At 39.1% G+C, this 19004-nt stretch overlaps 3 protein-coding genes across 7 annotated transcripts in view; 1 reads left to right on the top strand and 2 right to left on the bottom strand.

The window, feature by feature from the left end:
- Nucleotides 1-8657, bottom strand: part of LOC117603625 (uncharacterized) — a 68980-nt gene extending 60323 nt beyond the window's left edge. Inside the window, exons 1-2 of one of the 2 annotated variants that reach the window (XM_034322964.2) lie at nt 7421-8657; nt 5033-5158 (exon numbers count right to left, since the gene is read on the bottom strand). In XM_034322964.2, coding sequence (XP_034178855.2) covers nt 5033-5157 — 125 coding nt within the window. In that variant the 5' untranslated portion in view covers nt 5158; nt 7421-8657. Of the gene's footprint in view, nt 1-5032; nt 5159-5655; nt 6295-7420 lie in introns of those variants that run through there. The other variant, XM_034322972.2, reaches the window with a different exon arrangement.
- Nucleotides 8658-9647: 990 nt separating this feature from the next.
- On the top strand, nt 9648-14494 carry Taz (tafazzin, phospholipid-lysophospholipid transacylase). The gene is made up of 5 exons (XM_034323395.2): nt 9648-10005; nt 11916-12044; nt 12665-12908; nt 13010-13264; nt 13344-14494. The coding sequence occupies exons 1-5, from the start codon at nt 9891-9893 to the stop codon at nt 13381-13383; spliced, it is 783 nt and encodes a 260-aa protein (XP_034179286.1). The 5' UTR covers nt 9648-9890; the 3' UTR covers nt 13384-14494.
- LOC117603700 (PX domain-containing protein kinase-like protein) lies at nt 14225-18836 on the bottom strand. 4 transcript variants are annotated; one of them, XM_076690028.1, is made up of 8 exons: nt 18445-18836; nt 17988-18176; nt 17821-17917; nt 17218-17660; nt 16977-17153; nt 16496-16906; nt 16276-16432; nt 14225-15884 (listed from the first exon to the last, which is right to left on the bottom strand). In XM_076690028.1, the coding sequence occupies exons 1-8, from the start codon at nt 18544-18546 to the stop codon at nt 15709-15711; spliced, it is 1752 nt and encodes a 583-aa protein (XP_076546143.1). In that variant the 5' UTR covers nt 18547-18836; the 3' UTR covers nt 14225-15708. The 4 variants fall into 4 exon arrangements, with proteins under 4 accessions (XP_076546143.1, XP_076546142.1, XP_034178989.2 ...); XM_076690027.1 differs by having other exon boundaries at nt 14225-15893; nt 18445-18835; XM_034323098.2 differs by having other exon boundaries at nt 14227-15893; nt 17218-17642; nt 18445-18835.
- Nucleotides 18837-19004: the final 168 nt, after the last annotated feature.

The following is a 19004-nucleotide window of genomic DNA, read 5'->3' as shown; positions in this document are numbered from 1 at the left end:
AAGTTCCCGACGGCGATGACGAAAGGCCGAAAAATATATTCGTTGTCGCTTCGTTGAGATCATTTTATAACCGAGTTGAAGCGGTATACCGCTCGATTTTACGACGGCGTTTATCACATTCTTACGTCGGCTTGGCATTTGAAAATGCCCAACTTTATCGTCGCGTTAAATCTAACTCTCGTGAAGGAAGAACAAATAATTGGGTGTTGATCAGCGAATATCAAAGTATATTGTGAATAAATTATTCTTCTAACGAAGGGCTATGCTACAAGGTTATAAATATTGTCTCGTTAATGAACGTCCAGCTTCGTAAAGGAACGTTCTCGGTGGAAATCATTGATTTTTCGAGGAATTTGAAAATCTGGGTCGACGTATGACACCCACACACTGTGGACCGGAGTTTTTCTCCTATGAACCTGTTAGTCGATTGAAACTAAGTAACCTCGTTTAAAGTAAACCAGAACGACTCGCGCGACTCTGAATAATACTCGAGTGAAGAGCGATTAAAGGTTGGAGAGACGAACGCGAGCAAAGCTAATTAGCGGCTTCCGAAGCGGTCACCGTGTACCTTAAAAGGCAGGATACGACGGGACACGGTCGCTTGAACGAGGTATAGAATTGTGGTCCCGAAAGAATCAGAAAAAGCGACCGGATTCTTAGCCGTAAAAATCATTTCGAGCAAAAGCATCATCGTTCTCGTTACGCTATTTTGTCGAACTTTCTAAGACTCAAGGTTTAACCGCTCTCGATAACGGAAAATTAAGATAATCGTTGAACAGAGTTATGTAGATTGATATTTTAATTAATTTAAGCTAAATGTAAGAAACATTAATGATATTGCGATAAGATAAAAACATATCAATAAATTGCATTAATGCATTCAATCAAAGTTAAATAAATTCAAACCGTGTCGAATTAAAGCGAATCGAGTCGAACTAATCCGAAGTATAGTACGAATAGATCCGAACATAATCGAAGCACGTCCAATCGAACCAAATCAATGTAAACTTAAGCCTATGAAAGCGTAGTAAGAGGATTAAAATCTAATGAAAATTTATTGCAACTAATCGAATGGGATTCAATTAAATTCAATGAAATTAATAAACCGAATTAAAGTATAGCAAAATCTATACTATATATATAATCTAACCTAACCTGATATAACCGAATTGAGCCGAAGTTAGCCGAAGTGTATCGAATCGAACCGATTCACATCGAACTTAGTTATCAATGACAAAGAATACATATGCATATAGATAGGAAAAAAGAAATGATAAAAAGAAGGATATAACGACAAGTGAAACTCAGAGATCTGTTTCAGGGATACTTCGAAAGAAGAACGAGTTAGCAAGCGAGAGAACGGGTTGCAAACGGTGCCGGGACAAGAGGAACCAAAGGTCTTCAAGTTTTTGCTGGACCCGTACGAAACCTGCAACGCGGAGCGACATTCTTCTTCTCTTCTAACCCTTTCTGTTCTCGATTCGATGAACGTGAAGAAATCGGCGTCGGTAGGCTGAACTTTTAGGGGCATACTTTTTCAGAAGCGGATAAAAGCGTTTGTCTTCGTCAAGCATCGCTGGCCAGATGCAAGTCGAACAATTACTTTCAGCCTTTTTCTCTCCGAAAGGCATTCCGAGTCTCAAAACGTTGCGCAATATTTTCCACGAAAGCGTCGTCGAGTTATCGAACGGCTACTGTGCCCATCAACCATCCTCGTTCCTTTCCTCCCAGTATTCTGGCAAAAAGAAAAGGGTAAGGAAATGGAAACGACCATGATATCCCATTTTTATTTCCCTTCGTAATCTCGCCTCTCGATAATAACACGAGAATCAACTATGGTCAGCAGACTATAATCTTCCAGAAAACGTTCAAGAACCCGGATGATAAAAATACCAGGGAGATTCGGTGAAGATTAACCGCGAAGAACCGTGAAAGAACATCGGATAGAAACCCTTAATTTTGACGAACTCGACCAACTGTTTTTTAGAATAAATTTCCCTAACGAGCAACCTTTTCCATCGAAGATAATTCGCTCGTTACCAAGAAACCGGCGTCCTGATAACGGTGAAATTAAAACTGCCAGCGACAGATAAATAGTACGACTCGGCGTTCAGGTTTGACGATTCGCAAGGGACTGTATAGAGGGTACAGTTGAATGTTATCGTTTCTTTAGTCCTTCGCAAGGTACGAATCGTATTTCATCGGACTTTAGTGTGACACGCAAACTGTCCTTATGGACAGGCTACGAAGCATTGACGAAGGGAGCCCATAACGCCGGGCCGGTCGTCATCGTTGCAGTTGATTATACGTTCTGTAAAATCGCGCTGACGCGCGACAGCGCAGCCTCGTGTACGCACACCTGTAGGAAAGCTTAATGATCCTAACGAGTTGCCTTTGCTGCCGTAGACGCGGCAAACGATGTTAATCACGGTCACGCTCGCGTATGAAGCCTCTCGCCAGGAACAATGGGCCACTGCTGGCCGTGATTCCATAACGTTACGCTCCGTACACACACTGTTGTCTCTTTAACAAAGTGGCAAACACTCTTGGTCACCTGCGACTTTATACAGTGTCACACGTAGCAGCTCGATAATTTCCCGCCCGCGTAATTCCTTTTTGGGAACGGCTAATGCACCTGTGCGCCCCTATCGATAATTCCCCGTTTTTTAAAAAGGCCCTACTAAATTATTACTAAAACCAAAGCGATTATTGCTTTCTAAAGATAACAGAAACAACCCGTAAACGTAACAAGGATCCTCCCATAGGTAGCTTCATGATTTAGAGGCACACGAACTGGACATTAATTAACCGCGATACTCTAATAAAGTGAAAAGCAGGGGATACAAGGGATGCATCGGTCAGATACCGAAATGGGAATAGAAAGTTCACTCGTATCTCGGTTACCGATCTTCATTGTACGGTTAAATGCTAACTAAACTTTAAAGGCTGCCTCTCTGCTAGCCTGCTAAATTGGCTACACGGCTTTTGATAATAAGATCTCTAGCAATCCCAATAAGAAACACGTGTTCACGCCACGAGTTATGCTCAAAGCTTTTTCCAGCAGTCGATAATCAAACGCTGAGAAGAAATTCATTCGTTCTCTTTCTCTAACGTAGAGTGGAAGTTGTCCGATCAACTTTCTTCGCGTTTATTGGCAATTATCCAGCAACTTTGCGCGGCTCTTAGATATCCACCAACTAAACATTATTTTTCTAATATTTTCATATCTTCTTAGAAGAAATAAAATTAGTTTTTCGATGAAATATCAGATTGAGCATTGGATTACGAGAAATAGGTAGCGGGATGATAAACGCGCGGATAGAGACTTTGTTGGAAAGCCGGCTTTGATCGTTTCCACTGGACGACAGAGTGTGAGATAAGCTTTAATCCTTTGATTCCACCGGACTTTGATCGATACTCCATTATTGGGATCCGGTCGACCTCGATCGGTTCTTTCACGTCGCTGATACCGTATTTTTCAAGCTTCCAGAATTCCCTACACCCTCTTCAAGGAAACTACTTTGTTCCAGCAATGAACCGGCCATTGACGTGATCGTTTTCGTCGGACTTTAAAGCTTGAAACTGATACGACGTAAGTAGCATTTTGCCGTACTTTTGAAATCGTACCGGTCTCTCGTCGTAACGCAATAATCAGATACGAAAGAAAGCGGTAAACTTTCGAAGGGAATAACAAAATTGGCAGCAAAACTGCAGCCCAAGCTCTGTGAACCTGCGAACCGACGCGACGGACCAAGTTTACACGAGGGGGGCCTCGGTATGTTAATTACAGACCAACATACGTCTCTCCCCTTCTCACCGTCTCATCTTTGGTGCTCGTACCCTCTCGCCCTCTCGTTCTTTCTCATCGGTTCGCTCGGTTGCCAGCCGATTCGTCTTGGAACAGCCCATCGCGGTGCTGGTTGCACGCAGGGCTCGCGTGAGACCGACAACGAGTCGACCCTACGACCCGAAGCCGAGAAACTTTCTTCCTTTTTGCCCTCTTTCGATCTTCCTGCCTTCGCTCCTAAGGCCACGGTTACACTTCGACCCCTCCTCGTGCTCCCCCCCCCCAACCACAACCCTCAGGTTCACCGGAAATCGACTCTCGGTTATTTGCACAACATGCTCTTCCTCCGGCTCCAACACGTTCCTCAGTGTTCGTATAGAGAAGCAACATAGATTTCAGATGATTATAATTTCATTCTTAAATCCCCCCCTGAGGGTGTAACTCGAGGTACACCGGTATTTGAAAATATTCGCAGTGTTCATTTTATTAAATAATTATTCGAATCATTTTAAATACGTACTGTTATGACACGCGTTATTTCTCCATTTATTTGGATTCATAAATTAAGCATCCACTTATCAAGAGACATCATTTTATAGCCCAACAACATTATACGTTATCAAATCCAGTTTACGTAACATGTATCGTTATGCAAAGATTGGTCACCCTGTGAAACGACACGCTTCTTCGTTTTATCTACTGGTCGACCAACCAGGCAGCATATCTTGCTTCGCCGGTCTTCACGGCTCGGTTCGTGATAATTTTCCATCTTGAGCATCTATTTTCTTTAGTTTTATTGGAATAAAGCTCGCCAAGTTTCACTGGTTCGTTCGTGCAATTTACTATTGCTTTCTGACAGCTAAGTCGGGGAAAATCAAAGGATCGCGTGAGTCGAGATCGGGATCGTTTTATTAGTAATAAAGAAGTATTTATACGGCCATTGATCGTGCGATCGGTAATTTCTTTTGAAATCACTTCAGTATTGCTGGATAATGATAACTCAGCTCGAACGGTAATAGCAGCACGAGTCATTGATTTTCCTTTCGTTGGAAACGCATCATAGAATTTCGCTATCGCTCGGGGGATAAAAAAGCAACGCGATCGAAGGGTATCTTACCCGCCTGTTTATGTTTTCGTTTAAAAAACGCGCCAAATTCGAATCGCATCGCTTCGTTTCAGTGGACCCGCAACGGACCACAGATGGGTTAGTCGCATAATGTATAAGAAATGTTTCTGATCACTTACCTCCAAAAGTGAGGCACGTATCCTGCTGGGCATAAATCTCGACACTGACCACAGGGTGCACCTTGAAGAACGACATTACCGTGCGAGTAACTGTTAGGCTGGCCCTCTTGTCCGGGTGACAACATTCTGTAACAAATAACAACTGTATCGTTCTCTGACTCATTTGCTACCTGTAATTACACGAACAACTTTAAAGCACCTAATTCTATTTCTTAATGGAAACTATAACGAAGAAAATTGAATTAATAACCTGGCTGTTATCAGTTTCCATCGTGTTCAAGAATGATATTACTTTTATTTTATGTCGCCATACATGTTTCCCATGATTTGTTGTTATGCCTTGAATAAATTTTAACCTCACACTCTGCGTTACTTTTTAACGTTCGAAGCCCGCCATTTTCCTGCCGGCCACAACAAGGTTATGTCGCGAGAATAATTAATTTAAGGCGCCAATTTAATAGGGGGGAACATGGGCGATTACAACCCGCTCGAATTAATAAAGGCAACCAGTAATTAACGGGCAATCGATGTCTCGTGTGGCATTGATCGTTGTCGATTAAGCGACACCACATAATTACATGTTTTTTAAAATTGTGTTACACTAAAAATTCAGAGGTACTTACACCGGTCAGTTTCCATCATTCGTCCTTCTTTTTCCTCGCACCTTGATTATTCTTAAACGTTCCACTTTTGTTTCGCTTCTTCGTCGAGAACGCGTAATAACTATTTTCCCTCCGAATAATAATGGCGCCGTCGCGCATGCGCGGAAACGAAACAAAATACGATCTACAACCGGGTCGATAACTTATCCCACCGTTTAGCCCAAATTACTCCTACTTTTTTCATCGGTCGGTCACAGTCGATAAAACGAAATTGAAAATTGCTGGAGAAACCGCTTGGGATTATGAAATTAACCGAAAAGAAAATTTCCAAAGGGAACGAAAGAGATACTTTCGAACAAGAGGGTAACGTCGAAGGTCGATCACAACCACATACGGTAGACGTATCGGAGATTGGTACGAGAAGAAAAAGGAGGAACGAGAAATTTAACCACAACGCCATTATACGACCCCCAAGGTACAATAAGGCAAGCTGAAGCGCGCGCAGACTTTTATGAAAGACCGTGACAGGAACTACAAGGTCGCCGCTCGTGGTCTTGCGACTGTCACGTGCCACGCTTTGTAAAATCGTGAAGGACAGAAAAACGATTAAGTTGTGCACGGTACGTGACATTTTATCCACTGATACAGTTGCAAAGTATTATTACGATAACAGGTTAAAGGATGTACAGTATGTCTACCTATAAAGGTTATCCACTACTCGCTTTTATTTCGTACGTTTATAATCGTATCCTATTATGTATCATTACCCTGGAAATTTATTTCTCAACACCAGAGGAATACTGGCAAACGAACATTGCAATTTCCATTGGCGGGTAAATAGAGGACAATAATTAGTCTAAGTTGTCGTAATTGCTATCCACGGCCAGGCTAAACGAAATACGGAAAATAAGGAAAGTGGGCTACGGTCTGGTCGGTGCAGAAGAAATGTCCGCAGCTTGCTGTAATTAGTATCTTTTTGCGTCGTTAAAGTTAAGCGTCGCTAGCGTGCAACGACAACGACACAACGAACACACAGGTATGTTAATGGAAGCGATAGCAAGCGTGGTAGCGAAGTCCTTTACCCTCGGTGTTTTATAATTCGTGAAACGACCAATTAACATTCCCCGAAAATAGTAGGTGGTCCACCGCGGTTCTAAGCAGACCTCTTCGGTTACGCGTTTTCTACCCACCGAGTAAACACGAATAATCTTAATTGAAATCTACGTAAAACCGTAATACGCTTTCAGGACCGATATTCCATCCAGGCATTTTATGCCTTTCTTTGTCGTTAAGAGAATTCCCGAAATGCGACTAAAGAGCTGCCGAAGGAGGGTCGTAAATTTCCGTTGTCCAATTGCTGACTGAAATTCGTGAAATGATCAAAGCAACTTTGTTCTAATTAGTGTTAAAATGTACCTCCCTAACTACCTAAAGTTATACTTTAAATGAAAATATATTAACTGTGCCTATAGTAAACTTTGTGGAGGATCTTACATTTATTCTACACGGTCATGCCGATTCAAAGGTAAAGAACATAAAAGTAGCAGGACGTGTATGCACGAGGTACAGATGCAAGAGCTTGAGATTCAAGTCGGTTGAACTGGAACTTCTTCCGCGATGAAAGACGCGTACATACACACAGAGTCACTGTTGCCCGCTGTATATTGCCTTGTGCACGGCAAGATCTTCGATCAAGAGCATGCGCACGTTCGTGCGCGAACGAACTGGCATCGCAACCGTATAACGTGCAACCAGCAAGAATACGGAACGCATACTACACACGTACCTGTTGCTTTCTCTCTACGGCGGAGATGCTGAAACTACGATGCTCGGGATAGTTCGAGATGCTCCTCGAGGTTTGCGAGAGCGCAGGCCACGAATTCGCCGTTTGTTGTTTAAATGTCGTTACTCGCACGCCACCGATCTCGTAGCCTCTTCCGGTACTAAAGACAGCTGCGATTTCCCTGCGACTCGTATCGTTCTTCATACGCGAGGACACGGTAGCCAACGACGCTGTCTTCACTCGCGATTCAATGGACACGATTCCGGATGTTCCGCATCGTCGAACACGAATCACTTCTCGCGGCTCACTACGCGCCGCGTAATATCCCCTGCGTACCCTCTGGTCGTCGTTGAACTGGCACCACTTCACAGTTGCACCTGCACTTCCACTTGCACCGCACCGCGCATGTAACAGCACGAAGTCGTGGCAGAAAGTCGTGGGGCCCCGGCTGATCACGGGGTACCGTCGTCTCGCCGTCTTATATCGTGTCGAGAGGACCGACGACGGTGGCATCCTCGCAGCATCACCGTACACTGCACTCGAGTCAAGCCGAACACTCGGCTCGCTCTCTCTTCCCTCTCGCTCTGTTTCTCTTTGCCCCACCGAGATTCCCTTTTTGCCTTTCCTTTTGATCGCTTTTTTCTTCCTTCTTTCTCTTTCTATAGCATCATCACCGCCGTCTAGTTGGGTGTTTCACAAAAGGATCGACAGCGCACCACTTTACGTTGACGGTATTCGGTAACTGTTCACGGTTCAACGATCGAGAAATTTGTCATAAAACATGCGTATCGTCGATAGTGGCACTAGTATCGCCGTTAGATCTGTCATGTCGAATGTCAAGGTTAGAAGAGTCGAATAAAGATGATGAAGAAACTTTTCTTTGAATCGATCGCATCAAACTTAAAGCGTATAACCCTGTGACCGGTGCGACCTACCCTCCCTTTCTGTCATAGAAAACGCACTATTGTTATTCGTCGAAAGCAAGTCGGAGAAGAATTACAACGTGAAGAAGACAGTTTGCGGTCGACTCTCGAATGGTACACGACTTGTCTCGGTATGGTGCTTCAAGGTATCCTCTCCACAGTTGTAACTGGAAGTATAGCTCGTATGTACGATGGCACGGGAACACGCAGCCGAGAGACTCGAATCGGACTGGCTGTTGAGATGAGGCCCTTTTCCCCCACTCTATACCCTTTCGACTGGTTGCTTCTCTCCTCGCGTCAGGCCCCCCCACTTTTCACATGCCACCGGACATTCTCCTTTCATCCCTCCCCCGCGGCCTACGACTTTGCTCGCATCATTGTATCTTTTCCCTTCTTTTTCCCCTCCATCGATGCTCCCGTACTTCATCCTTTCTTTCGAGCGCATGAACTTAACCGAAGACTCTCTAATACATATATTCGATGCTCGTGCATGCCTCTCCCCTTCATAACCCTCCCGCGTTCTTTCGCGAGAGCTTCTGATAGGTGTTCGGCTGACATTACAAGTGCAGAGTCACCGCCAGAGGCACAACTTCGTAGACATTTGTGTCTTATTGTACATCCGTTCGTCCCGTGAATGGTTATCTTCGATCTCCCAGGCATTTTACTATTACGCCGGCTACAAGCGTGCCATGATTATTATAATGTATCCCTTGCAATTTTCGAGTTGCGCTAACGAGGCTACGTTACCACCGTTTAGAGTAATACGCCCATAAATTTATTTACCACCATCGGAAGTGTTAGGTAAGCGTCTTGACTAACCTTAGGCATTTGCATTCGACGATTTTCCTTTATTATTTTTCTATTTCAGTAGCTTTCCTCTCGTTCTTAAAAAAAGAGAAAAATAAAATATTCATTTGAATCGTACATGTACCAAAATGGCTGAATTACGTTGTATTCTTTTGACACCTGTTTCCTTGTACATACCTTTTGTTTTTCTCATTTCCATACTCGTCACTTCGTTACTTGTGTTATCCTTCGTTCTTCATATCTGAAAATATTGTATATCTTTACTTTCTTTCGATTCATGTTTTATACATCGTATTGAAAAATTTGTAGTAGAGGTTATATTCAATATATGTTAACTAACAAATGTTTAATGAACATCATAACGAGGTGTTTAAATCATACAAAAATCTTAAATTGGGAGCTAAATCTGTGGTACTTACATTGTTATTCAGAAAGCGTGATTGTAATCAATTTAGTAACGGGATGTGCTTACACGTCGTTAACCGAAGCGAGAACAAGTGTTCGAAGCGCGGTAATTTCGAATTGGATGATTCAATAGCCGTCAACATTCGGCTATGTTCGGAAACGTTCGCCCAACCACGTGACGCTTATCGGGAAATATGGCGTGAAGTTGGCACGAAGATGGTTGACGTGAGTTACGAAAGAGTAAGACCATTTCTCGCGGGGAAGGTGCTTCCCAATCGTGCGGAAAAAGTACCGCACTTCGATTTTTCCCTCGGACACAGCCAGTGGAAAGCAGTACGATGATATACGATATCAAATGGATCATACCGAAGCTTCGAAATCCGAGCAAACTATGGAACATCGCAAGCAGTATAACCTTCGCAGCAGTAGGGATTTTCTCTAAAATCTTTATAGGTATGTAAGCAATTGTTTTAGCCGGTTTTTAAATCAAAATCAGTACTGTTTATCCCTCTACCTTGCTGTGCACGTGTATTAAAGATAATTTTAATTGATATTCTCTTTTGTGTCAAGCAAAAGTTCTATATTTTTAAATATTGTATATAGGTAGTAACAAATATAAAAATCAGGCGTCAAGTTACCATAGAGAATATAATGTTACTTTGCGGCTAGCCGTGCGAATTATTACAATAGGAAAAACAATACTGATTTATGTGATAGTGAAATAATTCACGAAATCATCTTATTTAATCACATTGATAGTCATCTTTCCTTTATAATAATAATTTTATTAAGCATGATGTCCAAAGATATTTTGATTGTATTTTATAATAATACTGAGAATGAGAATCTTTTCTCGCAATCTTTTTTTTTAATGTAAGTTATACATGCAAATCGATATTCGAAAAATATATCGATAAAAATGCTTGAAATGCGCCGATAGGTTAACTATACAGTATTATCAGACACATCATTTCTTATCAATTAAAATAAAAATCAGTATATATGATCTTTCAATCTCATTGTCTGTTCCAAGGAAAAAAGTAAGCAATAAATTTTAGATAATGCATACTTCTTACGTGTACACGTTTAATGTATTGAAATATTTGCGTCATTGTATATGTTTGAATCTAATTACTGTTCATTTTCAGTTATCTGACAAATTATATTGCACTAATGTATGTAAGGTATTTTATCTGTAAATACTTATTATGCACATTTCTAATGTGCCCTACCGTCTTGTTGCAATTTTCAAATTTGACGCGCATCTTTGAAAAGTATATTTTAAACAAAACTGAAGCAATCATAAAACACGTGACTGATAGGTATGACGCTACATCAAATCGAACATTTATAAATTGCAAAACTATCCATATTTAAGATACACAATAAACGCAGCAATTGAAATATTATCTTCTAATATTATCTACGTATTTTTAAGTCACGCAAATACGTAATCGACGTATGCTTATTTCTAATCTCCACGATTAGCCAAGCTATGTCACACTATTCTAGGAAAAAAGAAATAGAAGTCTGTATCGTGCCATTTTCTGCGATTGGTCTTTCTAATTTCAGTTAAGATTGCGTACACATTATTGCCCAACAAAGGGCCCAGGAAACCAGCCATTGGCTTACGCTGACCTTTCAGTGAGTACCACTGTACTCATCAGTGTACACTGATTTTACGAGCACGGCTCGATGTTGACTTAGTGACGATACAATAAAGTTCGGAAATTAAACGCATTACTCAATTGGTCGGTCAACTAGAGTCGACATACGCTATCATCCCTCTCCTTACCTATCCCTTCCTCCTTTGACCATCATCTTTTATTCGTGGGCATTGATATAGTTTTTGCTTTCTTTTAATAAAATACCGTTTGAAAAACAAAATTCCTCAGGTAGAATAGGGATTCGCAAAATTGCCACCTGGTGGTTTGTACGGGAATCATCATTATGGACATACAAGGTCATTCAAGATCACAAAACATGTTGCATATTTTGCACCGTCACTTTCCTCGGCAGGCACTCAAACCTGCTATCGTTTCGTTATGTATTCTCGACCTTGAATGACATTGTACAAAGGTCGTTGAACTTGTCATGAAATTGAATGTCCACTTAAAAGTAAAAGTCGCGTGATACGTACGTAAATTGCCAAGATAGTTTCGCAACTGGTGTCGTTTTTATTAGAACGATTACTCTAATGGTACTAATAGCAAGGACTTCGAGTTCCAATTATTACAGGCAACGAAGCGTAAGTAATGGAATTATATTGAAGTTCTGGTATTTGCTAGAATGCGAAGGCTACTCAGTCAGAAGTCGAAAAGAGATTATTAATAATTATATGACAATTAATTTCGATGTTTCAGAATGGCTGAATAAAACGACGGTGTACAACAAGCATGTCATTGAACAGGCGTTAAACTGTCGACCAAGAAATAGGCCTCTCATCACGGTATCGAACCATTATAGTTGCTTCGATGATCCTGGAATATGGGGTAAGTTCCCACATACTGCTTGGGAACACAGTTTGACCACCTTAACCGTTCTGTGTTAAGCACTCGACACTATTCTATCAACTCTTGTTATTACAGACGTTCGATTGTGCACTTGAAACAATAGAATGACAACCTTACGTGACACTGCGTTTTTTCAGGTTCTCAGAGATGCGTCTGTTTCGTTTGTTACGTTCTACGAGGAACAACTGGAAGTATATTCTGGCGATCAGGATGAAGAAGTTAATAAACAAAGAATTCCTTGTTTACCTCAGTCGTTTCCCCTGATTTAAAAGTATTTCAAGTAATAATAATGTACATAAGGAAGAAAAAAGTATTAATAAGCTTAAGATCTGCACAACAGAATCTACTTCCGGTTATATCGTTGTATATTCTTTTGTGAGAACGAAATAATGCAGTGCGCGTTAAAGGTCACGATGCATCATTTATAATGTATTTGAACCAAATGCAACTGGGTTCGTTGTATCTATAGTGTCGATTATTTTGACACGCTCGACAATCCCCTTTCCTGAAACATATATAATCTTTTCTTCCTCAGAATGACGTCGATAAAGCGATCGAATGAAAGAATTTAAGACAGAAAAATCTCTGAACTCATTTAGCGACACTGGACCTGAGGTATCTGCTGAAACCACGTAAGATGCGATGGTCGCTCGCCGCGCACGACATTTGTTTCACGAAAACTTGGCATTCCTACTTGTTTATGCTGGGCAAATGCATTCCTGTGATCAGAGGTGCTGGAGTGTACCAAGAAGCGATCAATTTCTGCATCGAAAAGCTGGCTGTCGGGGAATGGATTCACGTTTTCCCCGAGGGAAAAGTGAATATGTTTAAAGAGAACATGAGGTCAGTCGTTGGATTTTCCTCGATTTTAATCACCGATATAAAATTATTGCAACGTATCATGAAATATTCATAGAAACTTGGCACATTGTTTTATTTTGCAGATTGAAGTGGGGTGTTGGCAGGTTGATATTCGAATCACCCGTTCCTCCACTAGTGATTCCTATTTATCACCTTGGTATGGACCAAGTTCTTCCTAACGAAGTGCCGTATAGATTAAGAATTAAGAATAAGGTCACCATAAACTACGGTGACCCCATAGATTTTACTGAATTACTAAAAGAATTGCGTACGTCGAAAACGAACGAAATCGAAGCGAGGAAAGCGATCTCTGATCGTATCCAAACAGAGCTTCTCAAGTAAATTTCACTTTTACATGTATACAGAGCAAAAATTTTGGATAAAATATAATACTTAATGGTGCAATATCTGTTGCAGACTGAAGACAGTGACAGAAGAACTTCATGAAACTACGTGATATCAAATTAGGGGCAAGCCGTATCGTCATCCTTAGTTAGCTTTAATTTGCCAAAAAATAAAATGTTAATTTTTATTTGACAATAGGCGATTCTGATACACAGCTTTTGATTGGAGACAATCATCTATGAACGACGCATTAGTAACATAGCATGTATCGGACAATAATGATTCGGGATTTCTGAAGAAAACGCTGTGCTCGTATGGCTCTTTTCCTTAAAGTTTAATTTAGATACGAGTCTTGCTAACTTCATTCAGAATGCCATGTACGTTTCGCGATTACCTCATCGCATACGTAGCAATGTATATACGACATAGAAAAAACTTGAACACACAATCACAAATCACAGGAGCTCGTGAAATAGTATTAAACCGTGCTACCGTACAATTTGTTTCTATACATCCGAGACTTGATCATTTTATAGTATTTATACTTCGTGATTGCACAATTAATGTTACAATTTTACACATCCGCCGAATTTATTACGCGTATACTAAGAAATATTTTATACTGCTGCGCATCATTTGAATACAATTATATTAAAAGGAAAAGAAATTGAATCGAACGAATGATATTAAATCCCAATTTTATCAAGCTTTGAAAACGTCTAACTATTCAGCTAAAATAGACAAAATCAAACTGCATTATTTATAATTATCATTGCACGTTTAGACAGCTGTATTTGTATATGTATATTTTTGATATAAGGGTTTACAGTATAATATTAAAGATACTTACAATCGATGATAAAAATACTGCAGAGATATGCATATCTTGTATTTATTAAATTTTCATTGTAAGTAGTAAAATATTTCCTACATGAAAACTATTTTCTTGCATTTTATATTCAGTATTGGGTTATTATTCAAAGTATAATGTGATATTTATTTTTTTTTACACAATTGTTTTGTTGTAATAAATTATTTTGCACATCGTAGTATTTCGTTCGAGAAAACATGCAGATTGTTTCAATTGTCACACATTAGCGAGAGTAACGTTTCTCGTAAATAACTAGTCTAATTTACTAATGTATTTATTATTACATCTGAAGATTTTCGAATTATGTAAGTGACATTTTGTCATCAATAAAGATAGATCTTTTTTATTCTGATGTTACAGTTGTTGATGAAGGAAATATTTACATTACTCTAAAATGCAGAATAGCATTTACATGGACAGTTCAACAAATTACATTTGAAATCATTATTGTATATGAAAAGTGTGACTATATTACATGTTCTCGTTTACGATATTCACAGATAAATCTTGTACATATATATTTTTCATTCTTTTTTCTGACATATAGAAATAGATTACATCATTGTTTACTGTCATGATGTTACTACTCTCCAATGGAAAGTTCGCATGTATCTTGGCACATCTTTTCTTTTTTGCAGAAACAGACAATTCTGATTCTACGAGTGATATAATGAAAGCAATACACGATACTCATTTTTATTACAAAACGAATAGGACCTGTATTTTAATACGTCACATACACTATAAACTTTAAATAGACAGAACGGTATGTAATACCAACGAGACAAAATTTGTGTAGTACACATTAAATATATGTATATGTATACATCACTCTCATTTTATCACTTATCGTTTGAATTTTATCTAGGTTCACACGAATAAATTTCCAAGAATGATATAACAAATTGATTAAAAATGTTCGATCGCGAAACTTGGATCGAAACATTTGAATTTCATTGAACTTCAATGATAAAGGTAATCATATCTACCCGTACTCGTAATTAAGATACTATACATTATTTTCACAAATAATAATAACACATGATTCTAAATAATTCCATTCCTCTAATTGCTTTAAATACAATAGCGTCAATAAGAAGTTGAATTGATATTTTTTTGTGATACGATATATAAATATGATGTACAAAAGAACATCATTCTAAAGATTCTTTCACATTTTAATAAATTCTTTACATTTTCGGATCCATCTTTGGACGGTGTTCAAGGAATAAAAGTAACAACAAATAATATTTAAATATTGCTCAATTCTAACAACGATTCATGCTACTAACATACATAAATAGGATTATTTTGTACACAACTGTTTGTAAATACATGATTTATAACTACTTGGTTTTGGAGCATTATATATACATACATACTAGGATGCTATAGAATTCAAATACATATAGTTCCATCAAGTATCGCGATCGAAATAAAATTATAAACACCATCGAATGCTTATTTGATGAAAAAATAGCATCTTTTTGGTATAGGTCGTATCATATCTGTTCAATTGAAACGACTGGTTTAGCATTTTTCATTTAATTATCCTATCCTACTGTCTCAATTATATCCATTGGAAACTTTGCGAAGACTAGCTTTATTAAAGTTAGAAATACTCCCCAGAAGAGCAGCTCGTTCATTGGTCACCTTAGGGACGTTGTCAACCAAGTTAATAGGTTGCGATGGAGGCGGTGGGACAGCACCCTTAACAGGACCTCCATTACTGTGCGGCCCATCTACAGAACCTTAAGTTAGATAAATTGTAATTTCCTTTATTTTTACAGAATCGCTTGGATAACACCTTACAACGCCTACTCTCATTGAATAATATACATCTACGTAACTACAGACAACAAAATAACCAAAATACATCTACATAACTACACGAACAAAAACCAAATCATAGGACACTGCCACTGCATTACTACGAAATACATTTACAACGTATCCAAGCGATAATTAAATAAAATGTATGAACGTGTATGTTTCAGTGATGGTATGACCTACGTGAGAGAAATAAACGTAGTATGCGCCATCAACTTTTGTGTCCAGCTAATGTAAAGATTCGAAAGATCGATCAATGTTAGTTATTAGTAGCATTTAATTGTTACATAATTTTATACTTACGTAGCGATGGTGGAGTCAAGGTGCCAACGCTAGTTGCTGTGGAAGTACTTGTAGGACTTTCTGAACGCTCCGGACTCTTGCCGTTCACGTGTTTCATTCCATTTGTACCCAACTGGTTTGCGGATCGTTGTTCTTGTGCTAACTTCTGTTCTTTTTTCTGCACAAAGAGGAAACATCGGTCAATTTCAATGTCTGAATATCACCTTAAGACGATACTCACTAATTTCTGTTTTCGTTTCTTCATTTCTTCTTCTGAACTCATCATTTCTTGAACTTTGACAAGCCTTTTCTGATGTCTAGCAACTTTTTGTTCGTCCTTCAATCTCTGTTCTGCTTTGTTCACCGCTTCCTGTAGTGCTTCCTTCAAATGACTGCTCAATTTGAAATGTGGCTTTTCTATTGAACCGACCGCCATTGCGGCGCGTCTTGCTCCCTCGAAAAACGGATGTTCCAATAGATGATGTATCGTTGGTAGATCTTGTTTCAAAGCTTCGGGTGACAGAATCACCTCTAGCAGACTTCTAAGGGTTGCATCGCAATGTGGTAATTCTGAACAGGTTGCCTCTAACAATGGCCTTCCAAATGCCATTTCATACAGTACATGTCCAAACGAGTAAATATCCACCTGCGTCTGTTAAAAGAAATTACATATTGATATATGAAATTCATAAATTTGTGAATCATTAAAGTTGTCAGCATACTGTAGCGTGAAGTTTACGTCTTTGTACAACGTAAGGCCGATAAAACGCAGGCAAGCCTAAGAGACCATTTTCTATGTCGAATAATTTTGCGCATCGTTGAGTTAGAAGAATATTGCCCGTATGCAAATGACCGTAAGGTAGGCCTTTCTCGTGAAGGAACCCTAGAGCTTCCAAAATCTAAAATAAAAACTTTTCTCCTATAGAATACCTTAATTTATCATCTCGGTATTTATATACTAACCTGATGACCATACATCGCGATTTCAGGCACTGTTAACGATTTAGTTTGTTTCGGATTTCCATATTTTTTGATAAAAGGTTGTTTAGGTTTAGTTACGCACAAAGTGTCACGCAATGTACCCGTCGGATGAAAGTTCCTTATCATTAACGCTCCACTTTCTGTTACGTGTTGATAAACAATTGGTTCTATATAACTGTGTTTTAACGTTCCTAAACTTTTGAAGACACCTTGCATATCTTTGTCCTGTAGATGTTTATCAGGGCCAAATTCCACCCAGGCAAGTAGCAATTCTTGCTTCGGATTCTGACGATTTTTAACGGTATAATAATGCTTCCTCAACCGCCAGCCCATGTCAGGAATGGCCTTACAAACTTCAAAATTTGCATCACTGCGCAGGGCTAGCGACACCTGTTGCAGCGCTATTTCTAAAAAATTACGAGAATCTACATGAAATACATACAAAAAATTATACAATTCATAACAGTACTATTTAATTAGAACTTTCTCTCTATATCTGTTATGTATTTATACATGTATACAACTTACTTTCAATCACATTATTACATTCATTAAACAGCTTTGATTATTATAATTAGATCATACCATGTAAGGGTGCAGTGTAATTATCCGGATCTAAGAATTTTTTCATAGGAAGAGACGATGCCAATATAGGATTCATTAGTATATTGTTTAGGTAATTCTGAAAACAATAACAATATTATGACACACTAGTACTTGATGATTAGCTTTTTTATTCTGCCCCAATATACCTGTAGTGCCACTTGACGTTGAGCTATGAAGTCTGGTTCCATATTACCAATAATTTTCTTTGGAGGAAGTGCCAGGTCAATGCCTGATATAGATAAAGCTCCATTGAGCTGTACAAAGTCATTGTAACGCCTGCTAACTCTCCAAGATTTTTCTGGAATTGGACCTCTTTGTGTTTTAATTACGTATTCCTAAATTTACAAAAAGTAATTTTCCATTAATGGTTTACAAATATAAAATTTTTGGATATAGGTGCAATAAGTTGGTTCCAAGAAAAATTGAAATAGATTAAGGTATTTGGTTCATAAAGAAAAAGAAGGATCGAGAATGTCTACGTAATAAACGTTAGTACCCTTCATTCAATTTAGCGACATGAGATTGGAGCGAAATCCCGATGTATATAAACTTCACCTTTTATCGAGCAAATGTCAAAATGTACACGTTAAGCGTGCGCCGTACCGTATGTCCGTCGATTGTTCTTGCATTTTCAATGACACTCGTCAACTTTTCTGTATCATCTAGCAGCACTTTATTCGTATATCGTTTCTCAAATAAAGCCATTGATCATTAATCCGACGGAATGCAGAGCCCGTGCGGGGCGAACTGCGTATCTCTATCGCATACTTTCCGTGAGTCGCCATACATGACGTATTTCTCCTTCATTTCAACATTGGCGAATGTGTTGTACGCTTGTTATAAACGGTTCAATACCACCCAAACAAACGTACTAATATCAATGTGATTCGTTAAATGATTCGAATAATCAAATTTCACGAATTTCCTCTCAAGATTCAACACCCATCTCTCACTATCTTATTATGTACATACATACATCAGTAACTACATATAAAAAAGACCGGACATGCTTTTGTTCTCGAAAGGACACGATTTATGGGGGTCCTAGACACCCCCGGATGGGGAAAGGCCTCATGGTTGAAAACTTTACCGACAGTTCCTAGAATAATCCCTAGAGACGAGAACACAAGGACTAGACATAAACTGTAACATTTATTTTAAAA

Source organism: Osmia lignaria, chromosome 9, assembly GCF_051020975.1.
Source record: "Osmia lignaria lignaria isolate PbOS001 chromosome 9, iyOsmLign1, whole genome shotgun sequence".
Taxonomy (NCBI): domain Eukaryota; kingdom Metazoa; phylum Arthropoda; class Insecta; order Hymenoptera; family Megachilidae; genus Osmia; species Osmia lignaria.
Note: the sequence above shows the minus strand (reverse complement) of the source record. Positions and strands in the feature narration are given on the sequence as shown.

Excerpts from the sequence above, each read along its gene's own strand:
- Taz (XM_034323395.2), top strand. The coding sequence starts at position 9,891 with ATGATATACGATATCAAATGGATCATACCGAAGCTTCGAAATCCGAGC. Across the intron at positions 10,006-11,915 it reads TTTCTCTAAAATCTTTATAG|AATGGCTGAATAAAACGACG; the intron begins GTATGTAAGCAA and ends TCGATGTTTCAG. Across the intron at positions 12,909-13,009 it reads ATGTTTAAAGAGAACATGAG|ATTGAAGTGGGGTGTTGGCA; the intron begins GTCAGTCGTTGG and ends TTTATTTTGCAG.
- LOC117603700 (XM_076690027.1), bottom strand. The coding sequence starts at position 18,546 with ATGGCTTTATTTGAGAAACGATATACGAATAAAGTGCTGCTAGATGAT. Across the intron at positions 18,177-18,444 it reads GAACAATCGACGGACATACG|GAATACGTAATTAAAACACA; the intron begins GTACGGCGCACG and ends TTGTAAATTTAG. Across the intron at positions 17,918-17,987 it reads AACGTCAAGTGGCACTACAG|AATTACCTAAACAATATACT; the intron begins GTATATTGGGGC and ends TATTGTTTTCAG.